The sequence below is a fragment of the Diaporthe batatas genome (genome assembly GCF_019321695.1).
Source record: "Diaporthe batatas strain CRI 302-4 chromosome Unknown Contig00010, whole genome shotgun sequence".
In the NCBI taxonomy this organism is placed as follows: domain Eukaryota; kingdom Fungi; phylum Ascomycota; class Sordariomycetes; order Diaporthales; family Diaporthaceae; genus Diaporthe; species Diaporthe batatas.
In genome coordinates this window covers 1,177,208-1,193,281 of record NW_025408557.1, presented here as the reverse complement: position 1 = coordinate 1,193,281, position 16,074 = coordinate 1,177,208, and the positions used below count along the sequence as shown (strand labels likewise).

Here is a 16,074-nt window from a genome sequence, read left to right as displayed (position 1 = left end):
CCACACGAACCGTCACACAAGGGTGCCGGCCGTAAGGCGCGACCAGGCACCCCCGGTAACACGATGAGGAAAAAAACCTCCGATGGCTCGCATCAGAGCTGATTCTGTTCAGAATTTCCTCAATGGTCCTAAGCGGCCTGCGGACTGAGGTCCGTCTTTTGCCCTGGCACCTGGACTGCCCAGCTTCGCAACATTCGGCAATATCGGGTCAAGCTGGGCGCGACGCGTCCTCCTCGGTACCAGAGAGCTCTCGAGCTTGAGCTCACGCCAGAGAGATGATGGGTGGTGTCGACGCGACCAGAGGGAGAGGTCCGTTCGCGCAGGACGTCCACAGGTGTAGTAGCGGCACGTTGCCATCCCGATTGGGGCCAGCGCTGGCTGCAAGGCGCCTGCCCTCGGCCTGCCTGCGTGCAGCAATTCGCCTGCGAGATAAATTTCGTGATGCAGGGCTTGCAATACGGCCTTGTCTGTCTCTTCCTGCCAGCCCTGCTTGCATAGGACCGGTGTGTCTGTGCATGTCTTTCGCAACCGGCCCTCTGCCTGGGAGGACCTGGAGAGGGTCACAGGCGTGCACGGTAATAGTTCGCGCCAGCATGCCCACTAGCGTCCCCAGCAGCGCGGAAGCATCTCGGAGGTAGGAAGGGTAATTCGGCTATGACGACCGCAAGCTGATCGATCGACTGCACGACCTCTGTGTTTTCATACCCGAGTGAGCTGGCAGGACTGGCTCATGGCTCATGGCTCAGTCACTCTGACGGAGGGGTGATGATGCCTGGATGGAAGCGCAAATGGGGATTTCCGTCGCTGCAGCAGACTACAGCATAGGTGCGTTCCAGAGGGGCGTGATTGACTGGAAGGTGGAGATCAAGGCTGGCGCCTGTGTGGCACATCCCTGCCGTCTTTCAGGTACCACGGACTGGGGTCTGAGACTACCCAGGTAACATGTACCCTCTCGCACCTACCACAATACTGCCTCGCCTTCTGAGTGCCTTGCCAAAAAGCCAGTCTGGCTACTGCGGTAACTCAATTATAAACTAACTCCCCAAGGACGTTGCAGAATTCAAGCACTCAAACTTGTATCCGGTGCAGAGCTTGTCCTCGCTCATCAACGGCACGCAGATACCTACCTGGGTTCTTGACTTAAGTACCTAGGTACCCGCGTGCTCGCCCGGCAGCACGGGTAGATCCCAGTCGTCCGATCTAAATTAGTGCCAAATGTCAGGCGACAGGGCGAGAGGATATGGAACGACCCACAGGCCCAGGCTGACAGGCTGACTCAAGCCAGCCCAAAGCCGACCTCATCAAGAGCTGCATGCGGTCGATGACATGTGCTTCTGCTTGGTGGTACGGGCGCGCAGTGGTATTTGCTCTGGCGGAACAGCGTACCCGGTGCCCAGTGGCCGCGTACCTGCCGTTCATCGGCCAAAACCTTGTTGTTGGGTGGGCTGGGTGGGCAAGGTGGGCTACATTCTCGTCCCGATCTGCTGCGACGTCTCTTGCGTCCTGGCTGCTGCTGCAATCTCCCATCGCCCAACCGACCAGTCGGATGCATTTCTTGCTTCTTCGCAGCGCCTCAATGGTACTCAATGGGACGGACCCAATGCTGCACGGGGCAGCGCTGCAGAAGAGAGATGAGCCCGGCCTTGTGACTGCAACCACCACGCTTTATATCCCATCTGGGCATTCGCATTATTAGCAGCAGGCTCTTTTTCATGTGGGCCCCGGCCTGCCGTTGAACGCCTTGGGTCTGTCCCATTGTGGCCATGTACTTGCCTACCTGGGCAGTGGGCAGTGGGCAGTGTGCGTCGCCCATGATCAGGACCCTCCAATGAAACCTCAACCCATGACCCCCGCCTGCCCCAGAGGACCTCAGGCCCACGATGACAGAAGGGGGAATTTCTCGTGGCATCATGGGTAGGGCGGGTTGACATCCCCTGGGGTCGATCTCTGAAGAGATGCACTCCTGCCCGCCTTTCTTTTATTCCCCTCCTGCCGCTGGCTGCTATCGCACCGCGCTCTCTCTCTTGTGGTCTGTCTCCAAAGGTTTGATCGCCCAATCGATCCGTCCCTTAGCCTTGCCAGCATTCAGTCGGCCTTGTCGTTCCTTACACCGGTATCCTCTCGTCCACTCGTTTGTCCACACTTCTCCGACTCCGGCTTTTCCTTGCGTCGAGTATCGAGTACATGCCGTAACGTCGTACTCCATAGCCTAGACTTCCAGCTGCCCGCATTTCCTTCGCCGTCCTTCACTATTACATCGACATCCTCAGTCCGTCTCGTCTAGCTCAGACCCATTGCCCCTACGCCAAACTCTGTTTGCTCTGTCCAGCCCTCTTGTTTCCTCGGCCAATATTGTTTGATCTCCCACCTTCAAGCGAGTGCTCGTGCCTCTCGGCCGACTTTACCTGAGCTTCTTCCCCGTCCTGCCCGTCCTGCCCGTGCCCTCTTTTCCCACTTTTGTTGACGGATGATGAGTCCCATTCGCCTGCACACCTGCTAGACCCGGTGGATTTTCTCTTTTCCCTACAGAGTCTTCTCGTCTCCTCACCTGGGCATATAGGGAGCTGTGAGGGGCCAACCGGGAAATACCAGTAATACCAAGGTCTCCTCAGTCACACACAATGAGGGCTACTCGGATACCAGGGATATGGGGTGTGCTCTTCTGCTTCCTCCTGTGCTTTCACGTCGCCCTCGCGGGTGTTGCGCAACCCCTTCCACGGCAGGATGATATTATAACCGACGCTCCTGCCTCGGCCGCACCCTCATCTACCACTGAAGATGCTGCCTCGGCATCCTTCACAATTTCAGCAGACAACTCCGCCATTTCCGGGGTTGAGAGCTCCCCTATACCATCCTCGATATCTGCAACCGAGACGGGCACTCCAGTGCCCACAGTGACAGGCGGTACCACTGATCTTAACTCTACTCTATTTAATAGTAAGCGATGTCCTGCCAGCATACGAAGAAGACGATCGTGTTGACATGATGCTTAGTTACTATTGCTGCGGGTGAACTACCCTTGAAGCCCCGCGTCACTCCGGGGTTCTCTGTCGCCGGCGTCATCCTGATCTTGACGGGCACTGCCTACACCCTCATCGGCATCAAGACCCGGTGGCTGCACTGCTTCCTTTCTGCCGGTTTCCTGGCCGCCGTCGGTGTGACAGTTCTCATCATATATGTCATGAACCCACCCATATCCAATGGTGTGCAGGGCGCCTACGTTGTCGCAGCCACAGGCACGGGACTGTTACTCGGTGGTGCCGCCCTTGTCTTCAAGGAGGTCACGGAATGCCTTGCTTGCTTGCTGGGTGGGTTCTGCCTGGCCATGTGGCTTCTAACCTTGAAGGAAGGTGGTCTGCTCGGCTCAGGAGGAGCTCCTGTGACAATATTCATCGCCGTGTTCTCGGCTGCCTCGTTTGCGGGCTATTTCAGCAGATGGACGCGAGCCCATTTCATGATCGCTTGCATCTCCCTCAGCGGGGCAACTGCAGTTGTCATGGGGATTGACTGCTTCAGCCGTGCTGGGCTCAAGGAGTATTGGGCGTGGGTCTGGAACATTAATGATAAGCTGTTCCCCTTTGGTGCCGATACATATCCGCTCACCAGGGGGATCAAAGTCGAACAAGCTGTTACCATCATCATCGCCCTTATCGGCCTCGTCTCCCAGAACAAGCTCTGGCTCGTTGTCAAGGCACACCGGGCGAAGAAAGAGGAAGAACGCATCAGAGCGGAAGCCGAAAACCAGGAGCATGAAGCAAACGTGGGAAGGGACGTAGAGATGGCCACTGCGAGCGAAAGGAAGCAGTGGGAAGCAGTCTATGGCAGCAAGAGCGGCATGGGAGTGCACACCTCGGAAGATTCTAATGTCGGGGATATCTACCACGAAAGGAAGGCTCGGAACAGTGGTACAACCACCACCGCCACGGCAACCCGCCGCTCAACGATCGACGAGCGAGAGGAAATTGAGTTGGCCGAGATCCCAATCGTCGAGGAGCAATCTCCGGTCAGTGCCGAGGCGAAGCTCGTGGAGGAACGGCCCGAGCCGCCACCAAAGCCCAAGACGGCAGCAGAGAAGGTCCTCGACAGGAGCGCAGATGGCATGGTTACTGTCCGCGTTGCTGCTGACGACGATACACTCGGCTCGCCGGCCGCCGAAAACGAAGAAAAGTTCTGGCTCATTGGCGATGATGGAGAGGCGCGACTCGTCCCCAAAGCGTCTGCAGAATTCAGAGCAAAGTCCTCGACGCCAACGCCAAATCTCGTGTCGCTTCCCTTCCGAGTGCCCGCTGAGGCTGCCGAGACTGTGGCAGGAGGTGACGACGACCAATCTTCTGTGGCTGCGATCGCCGACCACGACGGTGACTTTCTGGAGACACGAAGCACCGCGAGCAGGAGGAGCTCAATTGTGAATCGACTATCAGTCGGGTCAGTCGACTTATTCCGGAGGATATCACAGCGATCATTGGGGAGGAGAATGGACACTGCGGCTCGTGGCAAGAGCGCGAGTAGAGAGGATTTGACGTCTCCCGTGAAGGAGGACAATGAGTCCATCGCCGCTACTCTGGATGGGTCAGACGAGGGCAGCATCAGGGCAGTGACACCAACTGATGAGAAACCTTTTAACAAGGAGATCAAGGCCGAGTTGGCAGGCGAGAGGACACAAGAGAAGGCCCCTGCGGAGACACCGGCCTCGGGAGCGACTGTCTCAACTGACATTCTGAAGTCATCGGCAGCCGACCAAAACACAACAAAGTCTCCAGATGCGAACGCCACACTCAAGCCAAGCCTAGAATCGATGCTCACATCAGAGAAGGCAGACGCAAAGAAAGTGGAAGATGCATCGCCTGTAAACGAGGAGAGCGTGTCTAAAGCGGGCAAGTCGATTGCATCAGAGACCTCCTCCGTCCCGGTGAGCCTCACGAAGGATCGACTTCCTCGCGGGCTGTCCAAGGTCGCACTGTCGTACCGAACCAATGAATGGGCCAAGCACCTGTCCAACGCCGAGATGCCTTCACCGGCCGAGCTCCGGATCCCACACGAGCCGGAGCCAGAGCTTATCGAGGTCAAAGAGGTTGAGGAGAAAGCAGCGCCGGTGGACGTGAATGAGCTGAAGAAGACGGCCTTGGACGCCACTCCACCTCCTGCCATGCCCAGATCTGTCTCGAGGATGTCAGTACAGCAAGCGGCCCTTGCACAAGGACACCTTTCACCGGCCCAGCGAGTGTCTTCAGACGTGAGGCGCGTTTCTGGAAGGGCCATATCTGCAATGGCAGAGGACGACGACACCAGGTCCATAATGAGTATCGACAGCAGGAACGCTGCCAGGAGTGCGGCGGCGGCTGCTTTGACAGGTGAAGCAGTCAGCGGGACACCAGCCATGACCGCGAGCGGGAACAGCAGCCCCCCCGCGGCCAAACACATTTCATCGAGACCACCTGTGCCCGGCCTGGTCTCTTATGACAGCCCACAGACCCTGATCGGACAACGCGACATGCTGATGCGGAAGAAAGCATCGGTGCTCCGACCAGACTCGGTCCAAGCGGGCAAGGTCAGCCCTCCCTCATCCAACTCGGCATCAGAATCCGGCTCCGTCCGCGGCATCGCACCGTCGCCCGCCTACGGATCCGTAGCGGCGATGGGCCCACCCCAAGCCTGGCGGAACCACAGCGGCTCAGGGAACGCGCTGCCCAGCCGCAGGAGCTTCGAGATGGGCGGCATGTCATCAGGGCCTGCCCTGATCGACGCCGACGACCTGCCGCTCAGCCAGCGCAAGGCGATGATGCGCCAGGACAGCAGGACATCGATCAACAGCGGCTCGCTGGTGGGCGGGGCCAACTTCAACTCGCACCAGCCGCAGCGCACGTCCAACCTCCCCAGCCAGGCGGCGCGCGAGTCGCAGCTCGCCAGCTTCAGGCAGTCCGTCCAGCAGGACCTGCGCAGCGCGTCCGCGGGCCAGCCAGCGGTGAACGCGAACGCGCAGCTCGGGCACGGCGGCGGGTTCAACCCGGGCGCCACCACCCAGCAGGGCGGTGGTGCAGGCGGCGGCGGCGGCGGCCCGCTGATCAACTCCATCTACGGGGTCCCGGGGACGTCGTCGGCCAACTCGCTGCCGCAGCACGTGGTGCGGCAGAGCTACGACGCCGAGGTGCAGCGGGACATTGACACGCAGCGCAGCTTCATGATGGGCCAGCGGCAGGCGGAGGCGCAGAAGCAGGCGACGCTCAAGAGCGAGCGGGAGCGCGCGGGCCGCATGTTTGAGCAGCGCATCCGGTCGGACCGCGACCTGATGGAGATGCACCGCGAGGCCATGCGCAAGATGCAGAGGCGGGCTAGCCAGGCGGACAGGCCGATGCAGTGAGGAAGCAGGGGAGACGGGGGGGAAGAGACGAGGTGCATGTGATGTGGCGGCGGGTTTGGTTGTTTTTTTCTTTCGTGGAAAACGTTGCTTCTACCCGCTTGCCGGCGTAAACGGCTAGACCTTAATGTTTTTGATGACTTGTACTTATTCTAGTGCTCACGAGTACTATGGGTGGATGGTAAAAAGGGGTGTAGGTAGAGCTAGGATTTATGTGTACATATATGATACCCATTTCTATGACAAGACGAGGTGAAGGCTATTTGTGTTGTGGTGAAGTGTGGCATTTGAGACCGTGCCTGGAATTGATCTGCCTTGCTGATGCTTTTAACCTTGGTTGAGTTGTTGTTGTGGTGTTGTGGTGTTGTGGTGTTGCTGTGTTGTTGATTATGTATGAATTGCACAACTGCGATGTTTACTAAATACAGGCCTTGGGCCTTGAATAATGATTGTGAATGGACTGTAACCATCTTGAAATGCTGCATGTGTGGGCAAGCATAATATGTGGTGTGGTCTTGAAAGAAGTGTGGAATGCAAGTCAGTCCAAGGCCGCTAAAGTCAGCGAGAGGACCAAACTCACAGTCAAAAAGATCATTAAAAAGACCACAGGCATTCAACTCACAAAAAAGGAGTGCATACATGACTTTAAATCACCACCCAAAAACCATTCTGCAAAAATGTAAAAAATGTAATCAAGTAGCTACAACTGGTTTCGATCCAGCGACCTCCGGGTTATGAGCCCGGCGCCTGAATGTTCGTTAGTACACATTGCAATTTTTTCGTGGATGCAAGTCAACTCACTCTTCCCCTGAGCTATGTAGCTATTGTTGATGTCTGCAAGATTCTGCAAATGATTATCAACAAAAGAATTAATTTCATTGTATATTCTCTAAGATTTTGAAGATAGAAATAGGAGTGGTGGGATTAGGGCCAGCCCAACTGGTTGTATTGATATGTTGGGAGGGAGAGAGTCCCCATACTAATTACTAAGAATTAACCTCCTTAAAAACACCCCCACCTAACCCAATCGTACCTTCCCAGCCCCAGGCACCACACGAGGCCCCTATTTACCCAGGGCGAAGACCCCGAGCCCAAATGAGGGCATTCCCAGCTCCTAGCTCCTAGCAGCAGCCAACTCCTCGACCCAACTTTAGAGTTCCATCCCACATTAATTCTCTAGTCCCGACTAATAGCTTTCAGGCCATAAAGGCTTACAGTCCTCCTGGTTCGGCGGAAGACGGCTTCGCAAGCTCCTAACGGCGACTCTAGTCCCAAACGACGACTTTAAGCTAAATAGGCATGCTAACTCGGCGGTCTTAAAGGGAGGGAGGAGATCTCGGAGATTCGGACAGGAAGTTATTGAAGAAGGAGGAGGGTTTACTTGTCGTTCAAGTCGACGAAGTCTCGGTTCTGGTTGGTTGGTGTGTAGTGGTTCTCGTTAGATTCTGATTCCGGGTCGGAGAGAGGGAAGAGAGGGCCGCGAGTATGTATATCGTTCAATCCGCGTACGACCTCCATGAAGATAGAAATGGGAGTGGTGGGATTGGGGCCAGCCCAACTAGTTTATTGATGTGTCGGGAGGGAGAGAGTCCCTATATTAATCGCTAAGAATTAGCCTCCTTAAAAACACCCCTACCTAACTCAATCGTACTTTCCCAGCCCTAGGCACCACAATATATAGTGATAGAAGGTATATCTAGTAGGAGGACTAGTCTTAGATAAAGAGTTCTACCTTTTTTAAAAATTAAAGAAAATTAAATTAAATATAATATATAATTATTTTTAAAGTAATTAATATATTATACTTATATTTTTTATTATAAAAGAATTATATATATTAATTTATATAAGTTTTATTTATAATTTATTTAATATAAATTAAAAAATATTATTTTTTTATATTTTTTTATTTATTTAAATAAATTTAAGTTTTATTAAATTATAATTTAAAAGGTTTTATAAAATAATTTATTAATAATATTATAATTATATTTTATATTATATATAAATTATTTATATTATTTTAATTTTATTATTAAATTAAAAGTAAATAATTAAAGTTTTAAAATAAAATATAATATATTTTTAAAGATTAACTTAATTAAGTTTATTATATAAAACTTTTTATAATAATTTTATAATTATTTATAATACTATTTATTATTAGAAAATACCTTTTTATATTAATATACTAAGCTATACTAGTTTAGGTTAGCGCTATTAGCTTTAATATAAACTAATCCGTTAAAAGTTAAAGTTATTATAAACTATAAGCTGCTTAATTTTAATACTATTAAGTATTATATATAAGGTTACTATATAACTTAAGTAAGTTAGTTAAAATAGGTGAAAATAAAGCTATTATTCCTTTAATTAAGGATATATATAGGTTCTAACTCTACTTTATAAATAAATACCTATTAAGTAAAACTACTTAAAAGTAGTTACTTAACTTACTACACTATTAAATTAAGATATAATTAGATAAAATAACTATATTCTATTACTACTTTAAGTTTATAATTCTAATAGATTTACTATAAATAAAAGAAAAATAATTATTAATAATTAAATTTATAATTATATAAAAGTAAATCTTTATATAAAAAAGTTATTATTATTTAAAATAATTAATATATTTTTAAAAGAACTAAAAGATTATAAACTTAATTTAAAGTAAATTAAAATTTATAAAAATCTTAAATTTAAACTTAAAGGTTTTAATTTAAATTTAATTTATTTAAAAGAAAATATTAAATAAACTTAAAAAAGGTTTAAATAAAGCTAGAAATTAAATTAAGTTATAATATAATAAAATAATTAAATAAAAATTAGTTAAAAATTATAATTATAAGTTTTTAACTTTATACTTAAAAGAGTTTATATATATATAAATATTTTATAAATTTAATATAAATTTATTTTATTTTATTATTATTTTTAAACTTTTATTATAATATTATTTATTTATTTAATATTATTTTAAAATATTTTATATTTTTATATATTTTTATTTATAAAATTTTATTTATTTATATTTAATTTTTATTTAATTTATATATTATTAATTTAAAATATTAAAATAATATTTTATATTTTATTTCAATTTAATAATTATAAATTATTTATAAAAATAAAGTTATAATATTATATTTTTCTAATATATATTAATATAATATATATTTTAAATAAAATATTTTAATTTAAAATTATAAATAATATTTTAAAACTAAAATTATTTTAAAATAACTTTAAATATTATTAAAATAATATATATTAAAAGATTTTAAATTTTAAAATTAATAATATATAATATATAAAATAATTTTAAATTTTATATATTATATTAATTAATATATAAAGAAATAAATATTTAAAATAATATATTTTAATAAAAATAATTTATAATAATAATTTTTAAATTTAAAATAATAATAATTAATTATTTTTATTTATTTTAAAAGTTTTTAAAAAATATTTATTAATATATAATAAATAAATCTTTATACTTTTAATTTAATTATACTATTATATATTAATATAATTTTACTTTTATTTTATATAAATTATTTATATTTTTAATTCTATTATTTAATTAAAAATAAATAATTAGGATTTTAAAAATAAAATATAATATATTTTTAAAATTAACTTAATTAAATTTATTATATAAAACTTTTATAATAACTTTATAATTATTTATAATATTATTTATTATTAGAAGATACCTTTTATATTAGTATATTAAACTATATTAATTTAAGTTAATATTATTAATTTATTAAAAGTTAAAGCTATTATAAACTATAAATTAATCTAATATTAATAAATATTATTTATAAGTATTAAATTTATTATATAACTTAAATATAAATATAAGTTAATTAAAATAAACGAAGATAAAGCTATTATTCCTTTAAAGGTTTTAACTCTACTTAAGTAAATATCTATTTATTAGCTCCACTATATTATAAATAAAACTATTTAAAAGTAGTTACTTAACTTATTATACTACTAAATTAAGAGATAATTAAGTAAGATAACTATACTTTATTATTTAAATTTATAATTCTAATAACTTATAAATAAAAGAAATAATTATTAATAATTAAGTTTATAATTATATAAAGATAGACTTTTATTTTAAAAAAATTATTAATATTTAAAATAATTAATATATTTTTAAAAAATTAAAATTATAAGTTTAATTTAAAGAAAATTAAAGTTTATAAGAATTTTAAATTTAAGTTTAAAGGTTTTAATTTAATATTTATATTTATAAAAATAAAAGTATTTATATAATTTAAAAAGTTTAAATTAAATTAGAAATTAAATTTAATTATAATAAAAAATTAGTTAAATAAAAATTAATTAAAAATTATAATTATAAATCTTTTAACCTTATATTAAAAAGAACTTTTATTTTATATATATTTAAAAATATAAATTATTTATATTTTTTAATTTTATTATTAAATTAAAATAAATAGTTAAAGTTTTAAAGAAATAAAATATAATATATCTATTAAAGATTAGTTTAATTAAGTTTATTATATAAAACTTTTATAATAACTTTATAATTATTTATAATATTATTTATTATTAAAAATACCTTTTATATTAATATATTAAGTTATATTTAATTCATTTAAATTAATATTATTAGTTTTAATATAAATTAATTTATTAAAAATTAAAGTTATTATAAATTATAAACTATTTAATTTTAATATTATTAAGTACTATATATAATATTATTATATAACTTAAACTTTTATAAGTTAGTTAAAATAAATAAAAATAAAAGCTATTATTTCTTTAAAGGTTTTAACTCTACTTAAATAAATACCTATTTAATAAACTTAAGGAATAAGTAAAACTACTTAAAAGTAATTATTTAAACTATTATATAAACTAAAAATAACTAAATAAGGTAACTATACTCTATTATTATATATAATATTTAAGTTTATAATTCTAATAACTTTATTATAAAAAAAAGAAATAATTATTAATAATTAAATTTATAATTATATAAAGGTAGATCTTTACTTTAAAAAGTTATTATTATTTAAAATAATTAATATATTTTTAAAAAGTTAAAAGATTATAAGTTTAATTTAAAATATATTAAAATTTATAAAAATTTTAAACTTAAAGTTAAAGGTTTTAAATTAAAGTTTATATTTATAAAAATAAAAACTTTTATAAAGTTTAAAAGAGGTTTAAATAAAGTTAAAAATTAAATTAAATTATAATATAATAAAATAATTAAATAAAAATTAATTAAAAATTATAATTATAGATTTTTAACTTTATACTTAAAAGAATATTTAAAAATATATATAATACTTTTATATAATAATAAATATTTAAAACTTAATATTTAAAAATAATATAATATTAATAATTATAATATAATAAATATTTATAACTTTAACTTTATAATATATAAATAAAATTAAAAGTATTATTTTAATAATAATATTAATTAAAATATTATAAAAATTATATAATAAAATTAAATTTTAAAAATAATTAATATATAAATAAATTATATTAAAAAAAATTAATTAAAAATTATTCCTTTAAATATATATATATATATATATATAAGCTAATATCTACTTACCTAATAATTATATCCACTCACCTAGTTTTTTTTAACTACTTATTTAGTATAAGAATTTATATATAAAGCCTATATAAAACTATATACCTAACTAGAATTCTCTAAATTTTTAATACTTTTAGTATAAGCCCCTTCTATACACCTTTTAACACACCTTTTAACACACCTTCTAACACACCTTCTAACACACCTTCTAATACACCTTTTAAGCTATATATATTTAAATACTAACTAAGTATTTAAATACTAACTAAACACTAAAAGGCTAGAAGCTAAAAAGGTAAAGATAAAAACTACACTCTTTCTAGCCTTTTAACACCCCTTTTAACCCTCTAATACTTTAAACTTCTAACCTTTTAACATTTAATTAATATTTAAATACTTAATTAATACCTAAATATATATAGCCTAAAAGACTTAAAAAGGGTGCTAAAAGGCATACTAAAAGGCATATTAAAAGGGGTGGGGTTATACCTAAAGTATTAAAAATTAGAGAAGGAAATTATACTATAAGGTCTTTTAATACTAACTTAAAAAGTACTTATAAATATAAAAGAGTTACTTAGAAAAATTAATATTAAATAAGTAGTTAATAGGAATTAAATAAATAAATATAATTATTAAATAAGTAAATATTAACTTTATATATATTAATAAAACTTTAATTAAATAAATTAATATTATAACTTTTATTTAAATATATAATTATTAATTTTAAAAATTTAAAATAAAAAAATTATTTTTAATATATTATTTTTAAAATTTTTATAATAAAATATTAAAACTTTTAAAAAAAATAAAAAAAAGTATAATAAATTTATTTTTCTTTAAATCTATACTTTTATTATTAATAATTATTAATTTCTTAATAATATAAAAAATATAATAAAAATAAAGGAAAAAATAAATTTAAAGTTTCTTTATAAAAAAATTATAAAAATATATATAAAGTTATTAAAAACTTTATATATAAACTTTAAATTAAGGAAGAAATTAGTAATTATATAGTATAAAGGAAAAATATAATGTGGTTAAAGCCCTATATACTAATAGATACTACTATATACTAGTGGCTACTACTATCTTATAGTGGTACCACTAGATTGTGGTGGTACCCCTAGATTGTAGTGGTTTAAGGTTCCTGACAGTCCGAATCGGGGTGTGGTCCGGATGTGGGCGGGTCATCTTAGCATCCACAAAACGCTGCGGTACGGGACTAAGGACCCGCTCCAACATGCATGCAAGTAATTCCGACCGTACTGAGAACAACAGTGCCCAATTTGACTCAACGACAGTCCTAAGTAAAATTGCTTACTTAGCAAGCAATCAATATTTCATGCTCCATTAACAAGGTACCTCATTTTCCAACACCAAGATGTCATGGGCTTTTTCCTCGATGAGCTGTCCAAGTCTGGGTGTTGTATTGGTCGCTGTCCAAATTGCCCCCGGTGGTCATGGAGTTCCCGCAGCGAGAGCTGTCTATGACTTGCACCTTCTCAGGCTTTTCGGAAGGACAATCGGAAGAGCTGGGAATACATGGCTCCTGCCTACTGGAGGAAAGCACATTCGGTAGAGGAAGGAGGTGCGGGTAGAGCGTAGAGGGACGATGCCTTCCCAAGTAGGAACTCACCGTCCCAAGCGACAAGAACCCCGGCAAAAGATTCGCAAAACGCACCCAGAAATCTTGCCTGAAAGCCTCATTTTCTCTCGTGAATTCAAGATGATGTCGAACCGAGCCGTCGAGTTGATGCGTCAGTTGATGCAAGAACCTGGTGTAGCTGGTACCCTTGTTTCTACCAAGGACGGAGGGTTTAAGGCGCAGCTCCACCTTGACGTCTCAAGTCTTCCAGAGGAAGTCCTCCAAAACGTTTTCCCCAGCATCTCAAGTCCGTCCCTCTTATAAACTATGAATCTAATATATAAGTAATACTAATAGAATTAGCCTTTTCTCCCAATACAACTAGTAAGAAGAGGATGTTACAACTTGAAGATGAGGATGGCGAGATTGCCGAGGAGGATGATGATCCGAATGAGGCAGAGCTCCTTAAAATGTTCAATGAGAAGTCCGGGCGCCAGTGTTATAAGGAGCGACCCGACATCTTCACCACGAAGGGCAAATTCAAACGAGAATTTGCGTACATCGCAGCAGCCCAGGGCTCGAAGAAGCCAAAGCTTGGCGGTCCGGGCGGGTCGAATGGCCGAATCACAAACCGTCCATGGGTCAAAGTCATTGACTTGAATGGCAACAACGTCCAGTGCGGCTTCGTCGAAACAACTGCCCACTCATATTCGCGACTTGTGTTGGTGTTTCCGCGTGCAAGTGGAGCGCCACCAACATACGGGCTTTCGGGCATGTTTGAGCGAGGAGCAGTCGCTGGGCGTGCCTTTGTCGCCCTTGAACCCTTGGTCCCGGCCCTCATCATCTCCATCCCAAGGGCCCAGGTTGCCAGCAAGTGGCCTATGAGCAATACTAGTAAGGAGAAAGGCAGCAAGCTGGCCGAGATGATCCAAACCTTGGACGCCGTCCAACCCGGAGCGAGGGTTGACCTTGTGTCAATTGGCATTGATGGGCTCACCACGGACGTCGCAAGTTTCTCGTGGCTCTTTGACAAGTGGGGGTCTCGGGTTGACATCCGCCTGGTTTTCATCGTGCCCGGCCAGTTCCCAGGCTCAGCCTCTGTGTTTCCAGTCCGGTCCAATGGTATCCGGTACGGCACGTTTGCCCTCAAGGATGTGGTTGCGGCTGCTAGCAAGTCGCCGTCCGCGACAGACGGATCCAAAGAGCTGCTGAGAATCATCGAACTGGTCCGGGAGAACAAGGAGGAGTCAGTACTTCTCTCCGTCTCAAGATGGAATGTTTATGGCTGCTAACTCTTCGCTAGCCGCGACAAAGGCTATAGCAGTCTTATGTCCTGGACGGCTGGACGAGCAAATTTCCGGGTGTGTCCTTCAACAAAATATGATTCTGGTGTGGATGAAGACGCCGTCCGCAAAACTCGTGCACTGCATCAAAGTAAGAAGGATCAGCTTGTGGAGGCCGAAGTGGATGATGATGATGAGTAACTCTCGGACTATGATGGACAGATGGATGCATTGAGTTGAGCCTAGGCTAGAAGATCCATCTTAGTATCTCGATTTATAATATTATAGCTTAAAATAGCTTAGACTAACTAATTTTATTTTTATCTTTTTTTAAAAAAACTTTAAAAAAAATACTTATTATTATATAATAAAAAGCCTTTTTTATTTTTTAAATTTTATTATATTTTTATATATTAATAAATATATTAAAAGTTTTAAATTATAATAATTTAATAATATTATTATAAAATAATAATATTTATTAATATAATTAAGTTTTAAAAAGTATAAAGATTTTTTTATTATATATTAATAAATCTCTTTTAAATATAAGGTTAAAAGATTTATAATTATAATTTTTAATTAATTTTTATTTAATTATTTTATTATATTATAATTTAATTTAATTTTTAACTTTATTTAAGTTTTTTAAATTTATTTAATATTTTCCTTTTAAGTAAATTAAATTTAAATTAAAACTTTTAAGTTTAAATTTAAAATTCTTATAAATCTTAATATATTTTAAATTAAGCTTATAATTTTAATTTCTTTAAAATATATTAATTATTTTAAATAATAATAATTTCTTTTAAAGTAAAGATTTATTTTTATATAGTTATAAATTTAATTATTAATAGCTATTTCTTTTTTATTTATAAGTTATTAAAACTATAAACTTAAATATATAGTAATAAAGTATAATTATCTTATCTAATTATCTCTTAGTTTAATAAGTTAGTTAAGTGATTATTTTTAAGTAGTTTTACTTAATAGGTATTTATTTAAGTAAAGCTAGAACCCTTAAAAGAATAATAGCTTTTATCTTTACCTATTTTAATTAATTTATATTTAGAAGGCCTAAGTTATATAATAATATTATATATAGTACTTAATAGTGTTAAGATTAAGTAGCCTATAGTTTATAATAGTTTTAACCTTTAATAGATTAAATATAGCTTAATATATTAATATAGGAAGGTATGTTTTAATAATAAATAGTATTATA

At 38.6% G+C, this 16,074-nt stretch overlaps 2 protein-coding genes across 2 annotated transcripts; both read left to right on the top strand.

The window, feature by feature from the left end:
* The first annotated feature begins 1,602 nt into the window (after positions 1-1,602).
* On the top strand, positions 1,603-6,821 carry KVR01_008734 (uncharacterized protein). Its single transcript, XM_044785452.1, has 2 exons — positions 1,603-2,937; positions 2,994-6,821. The coding sequence occupies exons 1-2, from the start codon at positions 2,622-2,624 to the stop codon at positions 6,356-6,358; spliced, it is 3,681 nt and encodes a 1,226-aa protein (XP_044642501.1). The 5' UTR covers positions 1,603-2,621; the 3' UTR covers positions 6,359-6,821.
* A 7,140-nt stretch (positions 6,822-13,961) lies between these two features.
* On the top strand, positions 13,962-14,950 carry KVR01_008493 (uncharacterized protein; the record flags this gene model as incomplete). The annotated part of the gene is made up of 2 exons (XM_044783954.1): positions 13,962-14,816; positions 14,891-14,950. The coding sequence occupies 2 exons, from the start codon at positions 13,962-13,964 to the stop codon at positions 14,948-14,950; spliced, it is 915 nt and encodes a 304-aa protein (XP_044642260.1).
* Between the last annotated feature and the right edge of the window lie 1,124 nt (positions 14,951-16,074).

Bases quoted from the DNA above. Each gene is read 5' to 3' on its own strand.
- KVR01_008734 (XM_044785452.1), top strand. From the start codon at position 2,622: ATGAGGGCTACTCGGATACCAGGGATATGGGGTGTGCTCTTCTGCTTC. The intron at 2,938-2,993 runs GTAAGCGATGTC...CATGATGCTTAG, and splicing joins TAACTCTACTCTATTTAATA to TTACTATTGCTGCGGGTGAA.